The sequence below is a fragment of the Eumetopias jubatus genome, unplaced genomic scaffold (assembly GCF_037043125.1).
Source record: "Eumetopias jubatus isolate StellerSeaLion01/CBP00866 unplaced genomic scaffold, mEumJub1_p1.0 scaffold_13, whole genome shotgun sequence".
NCBI classification, from domain to species: Eukaryota; Metazoa; Chordata; class Mammalia; order Carnivora; family Otariidae; genus Eumetopias; species Eumetopias jubatus.
Window position 1 is genome coordinate 25,987,785 of NW_028274819.1, and position 20,439 is coordinate 26,008,223.

General features: G+C 40.6%; 1 protein-coding gene across 7 annotated transcripts in view; it reads right to left on the reverse strand.

The window, feature by feature from the left end:
• The window catches only part of CD44 (CD44 molecule (IN blood group)), an 86,114-nt gene that overhangs the window by 20,947 nt on the left and 44,728 nt on the right, over positions 1-20,439 (reverse strand). For 3 of the 7 annotated variants that reach the window (XM_028087691.2, XM_088018172.1, XM_088018173.1), the window contains exons 5-8: positions 18,335-18,568; positions 7,754-7,867; positions 7,164-7,280; positions 2,792-2,920 (exon numbers count right to left, since the gene is read on the reverse strand). In XM_028087691.2, coding sequence (XP_027943492.1) covers positions 2,792-2,920; positions 7,164-7,280; positions 7,754-7,867; positions 18,335-18,568 — 594 coding nt within the window. Of the gene's footprint in view, positions 1-2,791; positions 2,921-4,362; positions 4,492-7,163; positions 7,281-7,753; positions 7,868-10,421; positions 10,548-14,008; positions 14,129-18,334; positions 18,569-20,439 lie in introns of all 7 variants that reach the window. The other 4 variants (XM_088018174.1, XM_088018171.1, XM_028087693.2 and 1 more) reach the window with 4 other exon arrangements.

Sequence of the window (20,439 nt, forward strand, 5' to 3'; positions counted from 1 at the left end):
GGACTAGAGGGAAAAAAAGTACATACTGATTATGTCTCCAGAACTGGAACAAATTATGACTTCTTCAAAAAGTATCACAAGAAGTAACTGGCTTTCATTTAAAGGCTAAGTGTATGAAAGGTGCAATTTTTGTTTATTTTTGCTGAGTCTCCAAGAACACTAAATGAGCACATGACATGCCTCTCAAGCCTTGCAAAAAGACAGAAACACAGCCCGCGTGTGACTTGTCCCATGCCATACAGCTTGCTTCCCTTATAGACACATGTGTTCTGGATCATGGAGAAAAGACAAAATGTACTGGTTCGGACACCATTTGTTCTCATCTCCCTCACTTGGCAAAAGATTTTTTTTTTTTTTTTTTTTACAACCCTCTTCTCTCTTTTGGTCCTTTCTGCTTCCCAAAGTGAACGTGCATATAACACATAAAATTATCATCCAGTACTACCTACATGGAAGTCACGGAAAGTATTCGGGGGCAAGAAATAAGCAGTAGAGGTCAGCGAATCATTCTCCCCATAAACATAAGTATGAGGTGTCTCTGGAATTACCATGTCCAATGCTGAGTGATACAGAAGTGTCACTGAAACATTTAAATGTGCTGTTTCTAGTAAATACCACAAATCCATGCTGCTGGAATAACAAGTCCTGAGGGAAACAGTGACCAAAAATCCAAGAGCCCCATTGCTGTTGCTGGCTCTCTAGCTCAAAGTTCACCCACACTGCTGCATCCAGACAGATTTAATCAGGTCCAGATGACTCCAGAAGGAAACACTGGAATATTGGGCACTTGCATCTACACTGAAGCCTTTACATACAAGAAAAGAGAATCAAGATCTCTGTAGGACAAAACGTGGCTGATTGTATTATCCCAGGTTTCAAAAAGGAGGAAAGGCCAACCCAAATCAAAACCCCAAATGGGTATTCTCCCAGAAACGTCCTGTCTGTTGAAAGTGTCTAGATACTCTTGCTCATCTTCCCTTTTATAAGTAGACTCCTTCAAGACATTTTGCACCATTCTATGGTTGAAGCCATTTGTGTTGCCCTTGACATGTTCAATGTAATGGGCTCTCTTTCTGTTCATCAGTATGGAAACTTAATATTGATCCAGAAGGTTTTTTACTGGCTTGGTTTTCCACCATGGATATACCAGAGCCTCCAGCAGTCATGTACATGAACATGTGTGTTGGGTTTGCATGTGGCACTTCAACCCCACAACCTAATGGCCACAACACAGCCATTCAAACTCATCTTCCTTTATGACACATGGACCCAGTTGCTCTGAAAAATTGATTCCTTGGTTTCCCTTCCTTTATGCCTCTCCTTACATGAGTCACCTTCCTAGAAAAACTTTCCCTGACTTCCTTTCTCTGACTATCCATGTTTCTTTTCCATTTTTGAAAAAAACCAGAATCAGATGCATCTTTCTCTGACACTCTCTGGAGGGTCCTCTGTATTTTTGTGTTTATTGTTGGCAACATTCATTTGACATCTATTACCTATTGTCTAGTATTGTTAGATACATTTTGATTTATCATTGATGATAAATGTTTTCTTTTCCTAGCTAAATTTTAAATCAGCTAAGGTCATGGAACATTGTGTAGCCATAATGCATTGCACATTAGAAGACATTTAATACAATTGTAGCTTAAGGGATATCTAATCATTAACATTGGGGTACAGCATAGGATGTTTTAAAGAAATGAAGCCATAGAAACTGTGGGATTCCTTTTGAAGATAATTTTGTTCAATTCAATATCGAGAGACATCATCATTGTGCTCTTAGAACCCATTTCAATACAGTTTATGTTATGCATACCCTTGGCAGTTTGGATCCAGATAATATATTCAATGCTATGACTGAAAATTCACGTCCTTCTATTGACTCTTTTGGTTTATCTCCCTTTTTGGAATGTGACATTTGTGCCATCAAGACACCTTGTTGAATAATTAAAAAAAAAAAACAACTTGAGTAACTCAATTCATGGATAGAGTAAGGAGCATGGATTCTTCACCTTAGTAAAGACTGAGAAAAGGGATGACACCACCTGCTGCCAACTCCTACAGATTCTCTCTGATAAAGAATTCCTTTTGAATATAAAAATTGGTCAGATAGAATCACAATCTTCCATTCTTGCAGAACTACAGCTAGTATCTTTTTTACTCTTTCATTTCTGTTTTTAATTGCTAATAGGTAAGTAAGAATGGGTATTTAAGAAAACAAGGATTCCATCCTGTATAAAAGTTGTCCATTCATTAAATTTGCAAACATTTATTGAGGGCAAAGAGTGGTCTAAATCCTGTCACTGGGTACTGTATTTCTCTCTCAATGTGGCAAGAGTGAATAACGTTCTCTGAGCTTTTTAGTTACTTGTTTAAAATGAGTACTCACCAATTTTTTACCTCTAAGGTTTCTCTCCCAAAGACAAGTTATATTTTTGGGTCTACAGTGACAATAGTAACTGAATTCAGTCACTTCACTCTTTTTAAAACCCTGTACTTAAAAGTAGGTGGAAAAGAAACCTTGAGATTGCTCCTTCTTCAGAGAAAATAACTTCCACTCCCACCATCTTAGGACTAATTCTTCTTTACCCCTTTGGCTGAATTCTTCAGTCTCAGCCCAGGATTTCATATTCAGATGAATGTCCATATCACCCCTACTTAGAAAACTAATTTCTAAAGAAACTTCAGGTGCCTTAAGAAGCAGTCTAAAATCAAGGGCACATTTCTAAGTAAATAGCCATTGGGTGGCTGTCAAAAACAGAATATATAAAAAAAGCTCAGAGGCTATTACCCATCCATCTTTCTGTTTGATGATCTCGTCCCATTGGATGTGAGATTGGGTCAAAGAAATAAGTCCAGGAGCTGTCCTCTTGGCTCTGCGTTGTCATTCTTTGGTCTGGATGGCCTTCTTGGGCTGGGGCTGTTGTGACCATGTAGTTCAAGCAAATGTCAAAGTGTTAGTTGACATCTGGCCAGGGATACATACACTGATACTTTTAAAAAGACTTTATTCTCTAGACAAGACAATGAAAGCATCTTCCTGGTAGAGAGGGCCAAGAAGATGTGTAAACACAGAATGTTTTAGCAGGTATGGGTTTGTTCATGCTCATTTACTTAGCAATCAGCATGGGAAGTAGAGGCCACAAAAGCATTAATGACCCCTGCATGAATAAAGGATGAGTTATAGTCATCATGTGAAGATAAAGAAGTGGTTCTTGAACTACACACCATGTGGCCACCATCCCCTAAAGGAGGAAGTATCTAAGCACATGATGTCATTCCGAGACAACCACATCCCGGTGAAATGCACATTGGGCTGGCAGTGATTTAGAGAAGGAATCAGGCTTCCCACAAGATAAACCTGAAATAAGTGCCATTCATCTCAAAAGCATGAATGGAATCCATTAGAAGCATTACCTTCTAACAATGGGATTCACAGCTCAAGGGACATATAAGAATTCAACACTTTTGCTTTTGCATCATTCTGAGCCAGTGGATATATATAGGTAGAGAAGATTCCAGTAGTAGCCCTTTAGCACTAATCACACCACGCAGCCAGTCACTGAATCCACTGCTCTGGCAGGTAGGCATTCAGAAGCTGCCACACACCCAAAGGACATTCTGCATTGTCTTCTATGTTGCAAATGGAAACAGGGGACTATTCTGATACCAAGTGAGAATACGGAATTCACATTCTTTTACAAGACAGGATGCATTTCCGTGTTTCTGCCACACGGACAAAAGAATCATGCACAGCAGTTTGCAGAGCTGAAGTTATCTGGCATCACTTAGAGATGACAGAACTCGAGTCCAAGTTCCACAATCCCACAACTCAAGAATAGAGAAAGTGTGTTTTTGTAAATGTAAGAAAAAAAGCACCAATCATCCAAAGAGAAATCTCCAAATAGACATGACCAAAGGGCTAAATGACATCACGCAGGTATTTTTTAACTATCTGGCTCCATTTCTTCCAACATTAGGATTCTGACCAAATGCTTTCTAATGTGCCCAGTATTTCATAAAGCCATGCTGTAGATTCCTTTATAAAACAAGAGGGAGTATTTGGTCAGATCAGAGTCTCTGCTGCAATCTCACTGGGGGATGCCCAAAACTAGATCTGAAAGTGAGACAGGCAAGAGACACATTCTCTGTGTCTCCTTTGTATGCTATATCATTCCTGTTTTCGTGATTTGTTATGAGCATCTAAGGGTTGGCTCTGTGTTGGCCACATCATAATTTATTAAGGAAACTTAATATCTTGTGACAATTCCTTCAATGTCTTTCTGTTCCGTGTCCTCAATGCTCAGCATTTAACCCAAGAGGAAGCTTCCACCCAAGTTTGCTTGTTAAACAATCCATTACCAGCTGTCCCTGCTGTTGAATGAGAGTCTTCTTTTGGTGTTTGGGGATATTTCCCAGGCCATCCATTCTCAACCCACTGCTCTTTCTCAGTAGCTGTTTCTTCCATTGTACTACTAAGGATTGCCTGAGCTGTGAGAAGAATGTCAATTGTGAACCATGATTGTCCAACTTCCTTACCAACACATATCTTAATACTTTAAGGCCATATACACATGGGAGAAAAGGTAGAAAAGGAAAGCAGCAAGGAGAGAGATTATTGATATTCTGAAAGAGATATTAGAAATCAGTGGCCCAATTCTTCAATCTTTCGGATAGGAAAACTGGGACCTAAAGTAGTTTTGCTCAGATTGGCACAAAGTTAGGACTGGACCACAGTCTATGAATTCCCAGTCTGATTCTTAGATTCTTAGTTTACCATACTCTATGGCCTCATATATCCTTGTCTGAAAGAATTGTGTGTTCAAAGAATTAACCTCTTTGCTGCTGTGATTTGGGGGGAGGACTGTATTATATATACCAATTGATGACAAAACCAGCATGGTGGGAGGCCTTCTCAAATGGTGGTCACATAATCCACGATCGCATGCACTGGAAATGCACCAGCAGTGGATTTGCCCAGCATGAAAGATGTTGACAATGACTGGCACATTACGAGGTTATGTCTACGTGGCATCCAAAATTGCCAAAATTACTTTTTAACAAAATTAAGTCAATGGAAGAAAACTATTCTAGCCAGTGTTTGGCATTATATAAACAATAGGAACGTGTGATGAGCTAAAAATGTCAACCCCTCGGTGTTGTAATTGTCCAGTTTCAAAAAGAATAAAATGAATGGAATAAAACTGTATCAGGGTACCTTTGGGAAAATCAGAAAGTCAGTGTCATTTTCATTTATAGCAACTAATAGCAAATTTTTAGTTCAATGAGAGCCTATAAACTTGCCAAGCCAAAGTATATTTTGCAACTGGTAAAACTGGGTTGTATTTCATAACTTTAGAAGAAGATATGTGTGATTTGATAATAAGAAAAATCTTTAAAAAATAAAACTTGTGTCCTCATTTTACCCTTGCACTGGCCAAAACATTCCTGGGGTTAAGTGGTTATCCAGAGGGAGGAAAAAGTCCCAAATCTTCAGTTTTACCTCCCACTGACTAAATCACTACTTCCTGACAAATAATGAAGTTAGAAAAACTATAAGCCTAATTACAAAAAAGGGGAAATGAACCCAAACATAAACTGCTTCTTCAAAATTTTTTAGAAAAGAAAGGAAAAAAAAAAAGAGACAGAAATGCACGCATGGGCATACACAACACTGTTTTTATAAACGTAACGATCCTTTAAATACCCAGTAACCTTTGATGTTTTCAACATACGGATTAGCAGAGTATAGGATTTCCGTTGTAAAATAAGAAAGTTGACTCTCTTCTAGGAGTTGTAATGTTCTTTGATAAAGCCCAGAGGTCACCAACCAGAATCTCTTTATGTTTGCAAGTACTGATAAGAGAATTGTTGTAGCGGCCTCCGTGAGGTTCTGTCACATCTGGCTTTTCAACTACCCTCCAGGAATGATGCCCCCCCACCCACACACCACCTTCTGACAATGGGCTCATTAATTCCAAGCCTCTCATGTAGCTGGCTCCTTTTTAAGTACAAACGGCCTTAAATTCTAAGATACACTTTTAGGTTCCAAAGGGGATTGGTACGGAATCCCATTCTGAAGAGACTTCTGCTTCTCATGGCCTTCTTCTATCAGAAGACTCCTGTTAACTATGCCCAGAGTCCTCACACAAAAATAAAATCTACTGGGAGAAGTAATGAGATGCAGGCCTGTTGGGCGTATTCGGTACAATGCCCAGGACTTAAAACCTATGTCCTAGTTGATGTCTGAAATGTTCTTTTGTTGTCTGAAGGCATCCCTCAAACTCTCACGTCTCCCTTTGGTTTCTAAGTGGCTGCTTCTTACATTCTTGCTTTAGGAGTATCCAAGGCTAACAGAATAATAGTTGAACCATAGTTTTAAAGATGCTACAAGGTGTTACCCTAAATTAAAGCTTCTTTTATTCCAAACATGATAGGCATATCGCCAAGAGAGAGATGAAAGAAGAAGAGTATATACTTCTTACTTTTTTTTTTTGTCCTAGCCTCACAGACCAGTAGTGAGACTTGAGATTGTTTTGGAAAACCTGAGATGTTGGCACATAAGTAGAAATAACAGCATCAAAGTCTTCCCCAAGTTACTCTGGGCTTAAAAGCAGAAAAAAAACAGTCACAGAAATTCAGATATAGTCTCTATGAGCTACTGACCTTCCTCCAAAGAATACAAGGGATGCCTTTCTACAATGCAGTGAGGTACAGAATGTAAAAAAAGAAACTGATTCATCAGAGATCTTCACAGAAGAGAAGGATTCCAAAGATCACACTTGTCAAGCTCTCTTTCCAGGACCCACTGCTCAGCACCAAAAGATACAGCTTCCTCACACATTTCCATAAACATACACAAATCACCCAAATGGAACCTCGAGGAATCTCTAACACAAAAAACAAACATATCTCAGATCTTTTAAAAACATTTTAACCTTTCCACCATTTTGACCTTTTGGGCAAGCTGACCAGTTAGCATTTTTCTCCCAATTTCTAAAACTGGTGTGTAGATTTGGCAGCTCTGCATGCTCTGTGGATAAAAAAGATGACTGTATAGAAATAGAAGATGTGGCTAATGTCTTAAACAAAGTCTTCCCTATTCTTCAGAAGGACTTCACTAAGTCATGGACACCAGCACTGCTGACCATCAGCCTCCTTACTTGTGCTTGCAGGATGCTGAGCCTCCTCTTCGTCATGATGCTCATGGTGAATGAGAGGAGAGTGTGGTTCGCGGGGCCAGGCCTCTCCCTTAGTACTGGTGCCACTTTGGTCCACATCTGCCATGATGATGGTTATATACAGTGTGACTTTTTTATCAACCAACCTTTGGTGTTGTGTTCTTCCATTAAAATGCATGCTATTTAACAGTGCCATGCCTAAATAGGACCTCCGAGCATCTACGCTCAATACTTTTGAGTGACTCCACTCATCTCTCCCAAGAGAAAAATCAATGGGCAGGAAATTTCTTAATGATCACCTGTTGTTCTACTATAATCACTTTGTCAAGGGCAGCACCATAAACCATGTTAATGTGTTCATTTTTATAATGAAGCAACATAAAGTATCTTGTGCCCAGATGGTATGATTGATAAATGACTCCTAGGTCGAACTGAGTATCCTCATGAAAGTTAAGAATTTGTGATGAGACATGAACTACATTTCCCAGCATGTCCTGATGACTGACCTTTGCAGCATCATAGACTTTGAGGGGGAAAAATTTTTTTTTAATGAAGTATGCATAACCCATTACCAGTCATCCTTGTAGTAGTCTGAAGTAATATTCCTGGATTCGATTCGCCGGGGCTCCGCGAGGTCCAATCCTGGTTCTGTTTTGGGTGGTTAAAAAGCCGTGGTGTGGTTGGAACTGTGATAATGATGATTGAAGCAATTAGGAAAATGTTAGCTCTTGAGCCTTCACCACTTGTTTTGCACATCTCTCCCTTCTTTGGTCTACACAGTGAATCATCTATACCAGCTCATATAGATGGTTGAGTAGAAATGGAGGGAAAGCAGAGAGGATTTCAGCTTGATTCAGCCATATTGTTAAGCACCTCAGTGTCCTCTGCATTCTGTCACAGAATACACTGGGGTCAGAACATGAGATTTTCCAGAGAAAGCAGCCAAAGGAGCTGCAGCAGAAGGAAGAACAGCTTTGCAAACACCAGCCCTCCACCGAGGAGAACGAAGAACATCAGAGATTTTGCCCATCCATGCAGTCTGTAATGGCTCTGTGTGCTTGAAAGCCCAAGGAATTGGTATCACTGGCAAGTGTGTTAGAGCAAGATCCTTAGGCTAAAGAGGTAGATACCTGAACATTATACCATGATGATATGATCACTTTATTTCATTAGTAGTTTTGGTGGGGAAAGGCATACCCTGAGCAACCATGGATTTCCTATAGATGATTGTAGGAAAGAACAGCTACCTGTAACAGCCATATGATTTAGCTGTACATTTCTGAATATTTAGCAAACACCTATGGTATTCTCATCAAATACAAAGCATTTTATGAGCAAGCCATTCATAGCCAATGAGAGAAAAACAAGATTCATACATTCAGTAGAAAAGCACCATAGGTCACCAACCACCAATACGGCAGCTCCCTGGAAAAAAAATAAGAGAGGCATACATCCACCAGAGGCCTGATACTGTCACCCAAAATGATAGAGCTGGAGTAGGAGACACACCTGACAGAAGGATCATGACAAAATTGGGAGAGGTTGCTCTTGTGAAAATATTACGTGCAAACCCATCCTAATTCTCTCAAACTTAATTTTGATACCCAACTAACACAAAATTCTTTTCGGAACTGTAATACTATCAGCTCGACTTCACAAATGAAGCACGTCGGGTTTAGAATCATCATCCACATTCTTAAAAAGCATGAAAAAGCGGCAGTTGTCTTTACCCCTACAGAAGAGAGAAGGTACTCTGCTGAATTACGTGCACAGGTGCCAAGCAGAAAAGTGAACTGAAATTGGAAAGTATGCCACAGAGATGAAAAACACCAAGGGACGTTTTCCCCCAGGGAACTTGATCACACAATTTATTTTCAGGTTGATCTGTTGGGGTTGCCGCCCAAGAAAACTGAGTTTCTCAAGTATCAAGACCACATCTTTACTCATGGCCCCACCTGGAAGATGGGACCACATCCTGAACCCAGAAGACAGTGTGACAGTAAAGCTCCAGTGTTCTTGGTTATTTGGTTTTCCTTCTGAAGTTATTAAAAAGAGTTTCCTTGTTTTATAGACTAAGCTCTGCAGTGGTGTCTGGGCTAAAAAATACGCCATTTAAAAGCTTAGATATAAAGCATCTAGTTCATCTTGAGTATTGTGCTATGGATGCCATATACTCAGATGCCTCAAAGCCCAAGCTGTATTTTTGGACTCCTCCCTTCCTGGGTGCTGTCCATTTGGGGACAGTCCTCTCAGGTTTCAGGAAGACAGTCAGAACTTCAGTGACCTGAGAGAGTACAGTCACACTGCAAAGGTCCACCTTCTCTAAGGACAGGAGTGATGGAGTGATATGGTGGAGTCAGTTCGGAATTCTCATCTCTGTTCAGCAACATCTCAGATCATTACAGATAGGTCTAGGAATCCCAGTCATCTGGCTAAATATTAGACTGACCTTTGCAGGTTTTTTAAGGGATGTTTTTCAGCGACTGCCATCTCTGTTCTCAAAGTTTTATAACTGTCACAAATTTGTATACTATTATGCAGTATTTTCGCTATTTGTTTTTAATAATTGGCACTGTTTTAATTAAGGCTCAGCTGACGTTGTCCTTCCCTTCAATGTCTTTCTGTTATATTGGTGCCCTACTCATTTTTTAAAACTAGATTTGTTTCCTTGATTTCAACCAAGTTTTGATGACGATGATTCTTGAATTCTGGTTCCCAACTTTAATCTGTTCTAGGGCCATCTAAGTCTTCAATGTAGAATCATCCACAACTTTTAATTAATATCCTCCCGCTCACATTTTATTGCTTCAATAAACCAGAGTTTGAAGGCAAGACCTCTGGCTTTTTTCATCTTTGTGTTCCCAGCACCAAGCACAGTAGGTACACAATAAATACTTGTTGTAATGTTTTACTATGCTATTGTCTGACAAAGCTCAATAATTCAAGGAGAATCTGCAGCAGCAGACCACATAGGTAAACGAAACAGAAAGAACCTAAGGCATTAGGAGTTTTATAAATATTTTCCCCATTTCTCCTCCAAAAACATTTTGGCTTCCATTTTTTTTTAAAGTCATTTTTCTTCCTTCATTATCTTACCAAGATATAACTAAAGTGTGATCAGTCATAGGTATATGCTCATTTTCCACATTAACTATTTCCCAAGGTAGACACTATTGGGCATCACTCAGATTAATCAGTAAGCCTTGCATAAATGGTTCTACTGTAATTGATTATTCTTACTGGTGCTGGAGATAAAATCTTCATCATCATCAATGCCTGATCCAGAATAACTGGGGTGTTTGTCTCTTTCATCTTCATTTTCTTCAGTTGGTTCCCAGCCTGCTGAGATGATATTTGAATCCGTACCTGTTGTGGTGACTTATGTTAGTGGCTGAACTGGATGCCAAGCAACCCATTTGACAAAGGAAGAAAATCAGGCACAGAATGTATAATGGAATTCCCAATATTTCAAGAAGAGAATGAGACATCTGACTTGTGTACCCCCAGATTCTTAGATCCTGGTCTCTGAAAGCTAATGCATAGATCTAAAGACACTTGGCTGTGACCTTCACAACTGAACAATCTCTTTAAGAAGTAAAAAGAGCAAATGTGGACAAAATCCAACCAGAGAAACAAAAGAAAAACAGGCCAATAAACACTCCCCCCCATGCTTTCGTATTATTAATTTATTAAGCATGTGCCCTTAAGGCGAGGGTGTCAAGAATAGAATGGAAAGGTTTCACACGTGCCTATTTTTTTTTTTGTCAGCCACCTGCAGAAAACCTTCACAATCTAAACACATGTCTGTCATTTTTAAAATCCCATGGGTGTATTCATGATTTGTTAATTCATTTGTTGACCTTCTCCAGCATCACATCACAGGAGCTCTGAGCACAAGCTGAGCTACCATCCCAATAACAGTGCAGCACCCAGCCATAATGACGTTAGTCAGTTCACAGAGAAATCATGCCTGGCATTTCTTAGTCAACCAAAAGTGTCAACTAAAGTGGACTGGAGCCAAGATTCTGAGAAATTCTCACATTTTCCCTTCTGGACACATCGGAAAAAAAGAAGACGGAGACCCTCTGCCTCTTCTCAATGGTTGCTGTAGAAGCAGTCTCTTTCCTGAAAAGAGGTTTCCTATACTTTGAATGCGAGTCATGCTATCTTTTGGAGCGACCATTGGTCTTTTCTTACTTTCAGTGCCTGCCCCAAGAATAGTTCCACTGATGGAAAGTTTCTATATTTTTCTATCTCTAGCTATGCTATTTTATTTTCTCTTGGAAAGTCAAGAATTTTTAATGACTTTTGTCACTTTGGAATATCTTTCAGAGCCAAAATTTTGTTCTGCCATCAAGAAAGATTGGTTTCCTTTCACAGTGCTCTTTTAATAGCCTCCTCCAGGCCTGTATCAATTCTACAGAATAGAAAGAAGAAATCTGCTTATTAATGCTATCAAATCAAACACATGGGTCTCCGAGCTCATGATCCTTCAAAAATCATCAAAAATATTTGTGAAACTAGAATGGACTTCAGGCTTAGTATCCTTGAGGTCAATGAACTATTGAAAACTGTCAAGAGATCTTATGAAATAAGATAATAATAACTCATTACCAGCCATTATCGTTGTTGTGTGAAGATGATTCTTGGACTCTGATGGTTGAAACCACCATGAAATCCAATCCTGGGCTTCTCTCCTCTTGGTTGCTGTTTTGGGAGTTGTACCACTAGAGCTCATCAAAGCTGTTGTAACCATAATTGAATCGATGGTTGGAAGGTTAATTATCAGTCCCTAAGAAACAGCACTGTATATGCTTCTACTCTTTTGCCACTCAAGAGAGTCATCTATACTTCATATAGATGGTGGGAAGAAACAGAAAAAGTGCAGAAGTCCCACTTTATTTTTGAGGCCCATACTGCAGGTCATAGAATGTCAGAAATGGAAAGTTCTTAAATATCATCTGGTTCATGATTCTTATCCTAAAGAGGAAAAAACTGTGCTAGATGGAACTTGCCTTGTCTGCAGTCAGAAAGGCTGAATGACAGAGAGCATGACAGCAGTCTTTGAATTTTGAAAAACTATAATGTAGAAGAGGGATTAAATTTTTGTCTGTGTTCCCAAAAGGCCAAACCAAGGACCTGTGGTGATCATTGTAAGGGGAACAAATATTCTCCCAAATGTTGGATTTAAAAGGTTATAATCTGGACTATCCAATGATGAACTTCTTCATAAAGTATTGTGTTCCCCACCATCAGAAAGATCACTTAGCAGGAAAATTGTGTAGGTCAAATGACTAGAAATGTTGACTGAGCTAGGCTATTGAAGATCCTCTCCAAATCTGAGAGTCTATGATTCTGAAACCAAGCTCTCCAGCGTCCTAGCCCTTCGTGTTTTACACACTCTATCTTGGCCAACCAATATCATTCTCCAGGGATTTAGGGTATGATATTTCTGCCAGCAATCCCACACACATAATCCCAGCAGTCCCCAACACACAGAGGAATGCCACACGGAGGGGAAGACAGAAAAAGATGCCTTTTCACCTTTTCCCATTTAGTGTCCAGATCCCCCAGCAATTTTACCCATGGTCACTTTTTTATACCAAAACTATATTTTGCAAAGCAGAACAGGACATTTTGAGTCCATTTTGAAAAGGTGGTAATCAATCAGGAAAGATGGACAGAAATGAAGTGACCCAAGGATCTCACAAATAAGATCAGAAAATAAGAGCCCTGGTTTGAAAACGTCCCAAGACCGCCATTTCTGCCACCATGATGTGCACCAGAAGAATATTAAATAGTGGATTAAAAAAACTGAAAAAAAAAGTTGAAGCAGAGAGGCTGAAGCCATCATTAAATCCCCAAATACAAAAGTATTTGTGATTAGATTTCTTTTTTTTCAGCTATCAAGAAAGCCCAGAAATGGCCCAGGATGAAGCACTGACAAGAAGACTTTTTCCTTCACAATATTTGTTCTATGAAGATAAGCATTGTAATTTAACATTTAAAAATAGCATATTCTTTATTCTGCATCCCCCCTCCAGCATGACCTTTAGCACCATGATATGAAATCACAACATAACATCAGTACTATTTTCCTTACACAAATATTTGTTAAAATAAAATATACTTTATTTGACTAAGCAAGTGTTAAGGACCATTTTTATTACTCTCCTTCTGCAGAAAGAATGGCCAATTATTTTGAAATATGGCCATATCCTCCATCAACAAAAGTTAATAAATGAAGATATGCCTGTAATCTCCCATTGTTATAGGCCTGGAAACTCTTCCCACATAAGCTCGCAGTCCAGAATACTTTGCAGGGATTTAGAGTTAATCGTCAAACATCCAGGCATCCTAGATTCTGATGGAAAACAACAGGTCACTCCTCCACTTTACAGCTGAGGATTGAGAAGTCCAAACAAGTACACAAGGCCTACACTTTCCATTCATAAGTCAGTATTTCCCTCTATTATTATTGACTGTGATAATTAGATCAGCAGAAAGTAGGAGTACCCATTTTCTAATAGGCTTCTTTCAAGAGGATTTGTTCTAAAGGGATCTCCTAATTAAAGCTCCTGAAGGAAAACTAATTCTGATTCTATGTGCCTGCTGCCAAAAGGAAAACAAGTAGAACACAGAGGAGTATCCAGTTGTATCCCCAAATCCATAGGCCTCTCTGATAAAAAAATGGTACCAGATCCCAATTCCCTAAGGATGAACAGGACATCAGTGTGAAACTTCGACATGATCATGGATGCTCTTCTCCTTACACTGAAAAACTTGGCATTCAGGACAATGGATAAGCAGAAGACATAGCAGTTTACCTGTTGTTGCTGTTGCTGTGTGATCCTGAGTCTTAGGCTGTGAGTTACCAAACCAGGACCACATCCAATGATTTTGCTCCTGAACTGCTGCGTGGCTGTTTGAGTGCACAGTTGAAGTAACTGGATCAATTACGAAAATACCATTCAGTGAGATCTTTCTACAAAACCCTTACTCTCAGCTCTATGTATATATAATGTCTGTCTCTATTAATAGAGCAAAGATTAGAAAAGAAAGATTGAGGCCTGGTTTTATCTTTCCAGTCTCTTAAAGTCTCACATGAGAAATGCAAATTCTGTATGGGTATCAATTCAGAGCTACTCATTCTTCAAACAGAACCCTCTGGACACAGGCTCAGAGCAAAATCAAGTAGCTACTTAACAACCTGTAAAGGAAAAGAGATTTTGTGTTCACTTGATGAGGTGACCCAGCCATGGACTGAAGGTCTTTGATGCAACGTTTCATAAAGTTGCTTTTATTCTTTTGTTTTTGGAGTGTCTTTAGAGGTTCTTACTCGTATCTTTTGGGCCTATCACTTCATGCCGGTAGCTTATGATGACAACTGGCATTTCAAAGCTCCACCCACACTCACGAACTTCAAGTCAAGCTTTATGCTTGAGCAGGAACCTTGCAAAGGGTGTGTGTTCAAAATGTTGAAATCAGATAAAGCTTTGTCAAGTCTCCATCTATCACCGTCTGTCACTTGTAATTCTAATTCAGAATGTGTTTTCAGAAAAGAAACAAAACTGCCCAAGTTAGAGAAATTCTGGATGCTATTCAAATTAGAGAAAGGATAATCAGGGATATTTTGCGATTTGAAATCTCCCATTTGACTCTCAAGTAGGACTTGAGGCCAGAATGTTTCCCTGTGGAAGAAGAATAGCAAAATCGTCAGGATAAACATCTATACCAGTTGAGATTTTTACTTTTATTTTTTTTAAAGATTTTATTTATTTATTCATGAGAGACAGAGGGAGAGAGAGAGAGGGAGAGAGAGAGAGAGAAAGAAGCAGAGGGAGAAGCAGGCTCCCAAGGAGCAGGGAGCCCAATGCGGGACTCGATCCCAGGACCCTGGGATCATGACCTGAGCCGAAGGCAGACGCTTAACCATCTGAGCCACCCAGGCGCCCAGTTGAGATTTTTAAAAGCCATTTTGAGTTATAGGCCCCTTTGAAAATCTGATATAAGTTATGACTTCTGTCCTCAAAAAAGTGATCTGACGCATACACATTCTCAAAATTTTATATATTATTTCAGGCTCTTGAATGCCTTATGGCCCATCATTGAAACTATTGAAGGTCCATGAACACCAGGTTAAAAACTTTGACTCTAGATACACCAAATGTCAACAACCTGTGCACTATGCTCCGTGTTACAAAGGACACATTGGCAAAGAATAGAAAATAGAGACATGGGAGCCAATTTCACCAATGATGCCCCCAGATAAACCCAAGCATCCCCCCGAAAAATTCTCAGGCACCCCATTCTGCCCTCAGAAACTTTATTAAAGACACAGAGCTCCTGCCACCTTCACCCTATAGAAGACCAAGAAGAGACCAACAGGAAGTAAACATACAAGAGCAAGATAGAAATAGGAATTATTTCTATTTTCCCGAAAAGAGTCATATGAGATTTGGGGAAAATGGAAGGAGCTACTGTCTAGCCAGCAGAGTTTCCAATTGTCCCCACCCAAGTAGGCAATGCCAGACCAAAAATATATATGTATATATTTCTTTGACACCCAGAAGACAAGGAAATAGAGCGTTCCAAGGTAGGAGTCTCTGCTTCCTGAATTAGTTTAGGTTTCTGGATTCCAGAGAATACCAGATCACCAATAGAAGAGAGGCTGACGACATGCCTCCAGGAAGCCTCTTCCAAAAATAACATTTATAATAAAAAGCCTGCTGGAAGTCAAAACCTACCCAGATGGTTGCTCTTACTGCCTTTCCCTATTGCCACCCACTAAGGACCCTTAAGGAAGGAATGAGCCAGCCAACCTAAGATGCACTTCTCTGTCCTCAGCCAGACCTCCTCTTGACATCTGTTCTTCTGCATGCATTAGGGAGGATTTGCAATCACTTATCCCCACCAAGACCCACCTTTCAGTCCGATAGTCATGAAGCTTTGGGAATCTCCTCACTGGGCTCAGAAACTGGGGTCTATTCAGGAACTTACCAGTAGTCATTTTTTCTAATATGCCAGGGGCTGCTTTCAAGTTTCCACCCGATTTTTTTTTTTCTCTGACACTCTTCTTTGCATGAATGGATTTATCTGGAGCTACCATTGGCCATTTTGGAAGCTATGGCACTTCAATGACTCTCAGGTTAGCCCTGGACTCACCCTGTTGGACCACTGAGTCTCTTCCCAAGCTACTAAGAGAAACTTAGCTAAGTGCTTTGGAAAGAGAAAAGCACAATTCTTTCCTCAACCCAAATCCTGAACTATGTTTTAGTGAAATCTCAAAGCATTCCTTCTCCTTGGTTTCTGAACAGCAGATGGGCATGTCCATGAAGGTCAGTCCAACTCTGAGTGCCCAGTAACTAGAGCACCAGCACAGAGAAGACCTCAAATATTGGTTACTAGCTTACAAATCCTTATTTCCCTTCAGTACTCCTGGTACTTACCACTGGATCCCCAGCATTAGAATAGGCTTGGTACATTCTAGGTCCTCAAAATCTGTATGCTGACTACCTAACTTGTGCAGGAAATGTGCAATCCCTAAAAGATGTGCTGACTGTTCATTAACTGTCCTTGTTGCCTTTCTAAAGTACATGTGCAATACTCACTATTTGATATAGGCTAATAATGGCTTCAATGTGAATTTCACTTAGTTCCTAAAAGATATATTTTGCCACGATTTTCTTCTTTGGTAGGAAATAGTACTTTGGAGTAGACTTGATCTGCCTCTCGCTGAGACCACTAATTGCTACGTTTGCCGACATCTGACAAAATTGCATGCCCTGATGATAGGCGCCTTCCACATGGTTACTTTAGCAAGGCAAGGGACTCAGGAGCAACCAGCAGCCGACAGGACAGCCTGCTGGGTTTGCAGAAGCTCCTCTCCAGAAGGGTCATCCGTGGGATGACAGACGAGGTGACACAATCTCTAGAGAGCCAGTAATCTGGGAAAGCCTGAGCAGTTTGAAAACATCTGCTTCCTGAAAATGCTTCAAAGGATCTGCAGAGAATGACCAGACTTCGGGCCCCTTTGTACCAGCCCCCCTCCCCCGCTTAGCAAGCTGCTCATAGAAATTTAAAACACTGTTGAGCAAGTAACCTTAGGTTAAATCATAGTGCTCTGAAGGCTGCCCTGCCTTCTGGGTGACAAGACACAGAGAAAAGCCCTATGTTGAGCATTCCCAAACCAGTGAATGTCTGCCACACTTTTTGAAGACTAGAGTCCCACCCCCTAAGAGCCAGAGCCAGGACAAAAGAAAATCCACACCATACTAGGAAAGCTGCTCAAGAGGCAGATGCCCTACTTCGGTTTGAATAATCCTCCACAGAAGGAATGCAGCCAATCTGGAAACCTGTTTTAAAACAAACCATAGGGAAAAAAGCAAAGCGGGAAGTGAAGAAGGAGGCCAGAGGGAGAGGCAAACACTTTCCAACGAAAAGTGGAGCACAAAGGGCAAAACCCCAAAGAAATCGAAAGCAATGTTGACATATTTCCGCTCTCGGAGTCCTCAAGTCATGAATTATCCATGTTACCAAGCAAGTATTAACAGCCTTCCCCTCCAGGCTGGGATAGACAACTTTTAAGCAGATTGGATTTGATCAGATAACTCCTTCAGATATGCTTCCTTAGACCAAAAACAAAGGAATTGTTTAGTAAACCAGGGGTGATGAATAGGACTGAATATTGCACCATCAATAATATCGCCTAAATCAAGTTAAAACATAAAAACATAAAGTTGAAAAAAACAGATGTGATGGTATGCATCCATTAGGATCCCAACTTTATGAAGACAATCTTATCCAAAGGTGGATAAGAACAAGAAGGAAACATGTAAAAGTAAAAATCCCTTCTGTAACGTGCTTGAATTGTCACCACATCCCTGGGACAAGACTTTCAGTATGGCAACTTCTTATCCCCAGGGAAGCAAAACAGAGGCGTAGGTGGAAAAAAAAAAAATTGTAGGCAATAGCAGGCTATGCATACAGGGCACGGGCTCCCATAATAGCCTCCCTCCCCAAACAATGGAGGTCCCCAACTTCTCGAGACAGGAGACAATCAATACACAAGGGAGTGCAGATCACCCAGGAAGATCAGAGACGGTTTTGTAAACAAATCGCCATTGGAAAGCTCAGTGATTCATTCTCCTTACTGGTAATGGGGGTATGCTCTGGGTTGTCAGACACCGCGGTACTGTCTTGGTCCGGGGTCGGGTACACAGTTGGAAGGTGGGTGTGGAAGATGTTGTAGCCTCCAGAAGTGCTCCTCTCGCTGGAGGATCCGCTGCTCACATCATCGTCAGTGGGGCTGCTGGGGTTGATGTCTTCAGGGTTCGTTCTGTATTCACCTGTCTGGCTGTAGCGGGTGCCATCGCGGTTGACAATGGCTGGGGAGAAAGGGAAGGCACTTTCAGAACCTGACAGCTGACATTTTCTTTCTTTCTTTCTTTTTTTAAAAAAATATTTTATTTATTTATTTGACACAGAGAGAAAGCACAAGCAGGCAGAGTGGGAGAGGGAGAAGCAGACTCCAGGCTGAGCAAGGAGCCCGATGCAGGACTCGATCCCAGAACCCTGGGATCATGACCCAAGCCAAAGGCAGACGTTTAATCGACTGAGCCACCAAGGCACCCTGACATTTTCTGAGTATAGGAAAGACTATGGATTATCATATAAGACAGTGACTTCAAAGCTATTTTTCTTCGTTATTAAGCAAAACAACACCTAACTATCCGTCTAGTGGACAGGGGCGGGGAGTAGGTGATGCACTAAGAAAGTCTGCCCTCCCCCGCCCACCCGCACACCCTGGAAATGGGGAGGAGGGACGAGGGTGTGTTTGGAAGTCCCCATGTTTGAATCCCAGCTTTATGTGCCCCTAGACAAAGCTGGTACGGAGCTTCAGTTTTGTCCTTGATGAAAAGGGGATGCTACTACCTTTTGCTATGAGCACTATATGATACATGGTTTGTAAAGTGCTTAGCATAGGATTTCAGATTGAGGTGGTCTCAGTAAATGATAATTCTCCCACTGGTTCCTATTCTCCCTTCTCAAGTATATGTAAAATCTGTTGCTATTAATTCCATCTACTTCTAGAAAGAATTTGAAGTAGGAAACAAAGAGGTCAGCGGTCTCAACAGGGAATATATATTTGCACATTGTGAAGAATGAGGCTTTTTTAAATATTTTTTTTAAGATTTTATTTATTTATTCATGAGAGACAGAGGGAGAGAGAGAGAGAGAGAAGCAGAGGAAGAAGCAGGCTCCCAAGGAGCATGGAGCCCGATGCGGGACTCGATCCCAGGACCCCGGGATCGTGACCTGAGCCGAAGGCAGATGCCTAACCATCTGAGCCACCCAGGCACCCGAGGCTTTTTTTCTAAGGGGCAAATTTTGTCAGTCTAAGATAACGCCTACTCTGGCTAAGAAATCAGCATGCCTAAATGCTGACAGAGACTTTGCCCATCCTCCGTGAGATTCAACCTTGAATTCAAGAGGCACAGAGATATGTAAAGGTCAAAATCTTTGATTTAAACAAGCAAATATCTAGAATGGACAGGAGAGGGAAAAGCAAGACCGAATTCATTCATTGGTCCTCCCTGAAAGGATTTGCTGCCTTTAAGCCTGGGCCACTCACTGCTTAAGTGTGCATTTAGCTAAAATTATTTTCTGCTATATTGCACTGGACTAAGTGTTCCTTTTGTCCACCTATCTAGCTTGCCCAAGTGGAACTATTAGTAAAACATAAATTAAAAAATATTGCAGGGGCGCCTGGGTGGCTCCGTCGGTTAAGCGTCCAACTCTTGATTTCGGCTCAGGTCATGATCTCAGGGTCATGAGATCGAGCCTAGCACGGGCTCCGCACTCAGCCCGGGGTCTGCTTGAGATTTTTTCCCTCTGCCCCTGCCTTCGCTTGCTGTCTTCCTCTCAAATAAATAAATAAATAAATAAATAAATAAATAGATCTTTTAAAAAATATTGTGAAGTCTCAAACACCCTAATAATCTCTGCAGATGAAGATCTGATAAAAAAAATATGACCAACTTGTACAGGTCTGGCCTTTAAAAGGCATTGGTGGGGACCAAGGAAATGGGACATTTATTGAACATGACTATGGTCCTGGCATGCATTAGACATATTCTCTTTCTTCATTTTCATTTCAAATCTCACATGTTGTTCCTTTATCCAGATGAGAAAACTGAGGCTCAGAGTAAGTGATTCCTTTGAGATCACCCAGGTGGTAAGGAACTAAGATTTCCAA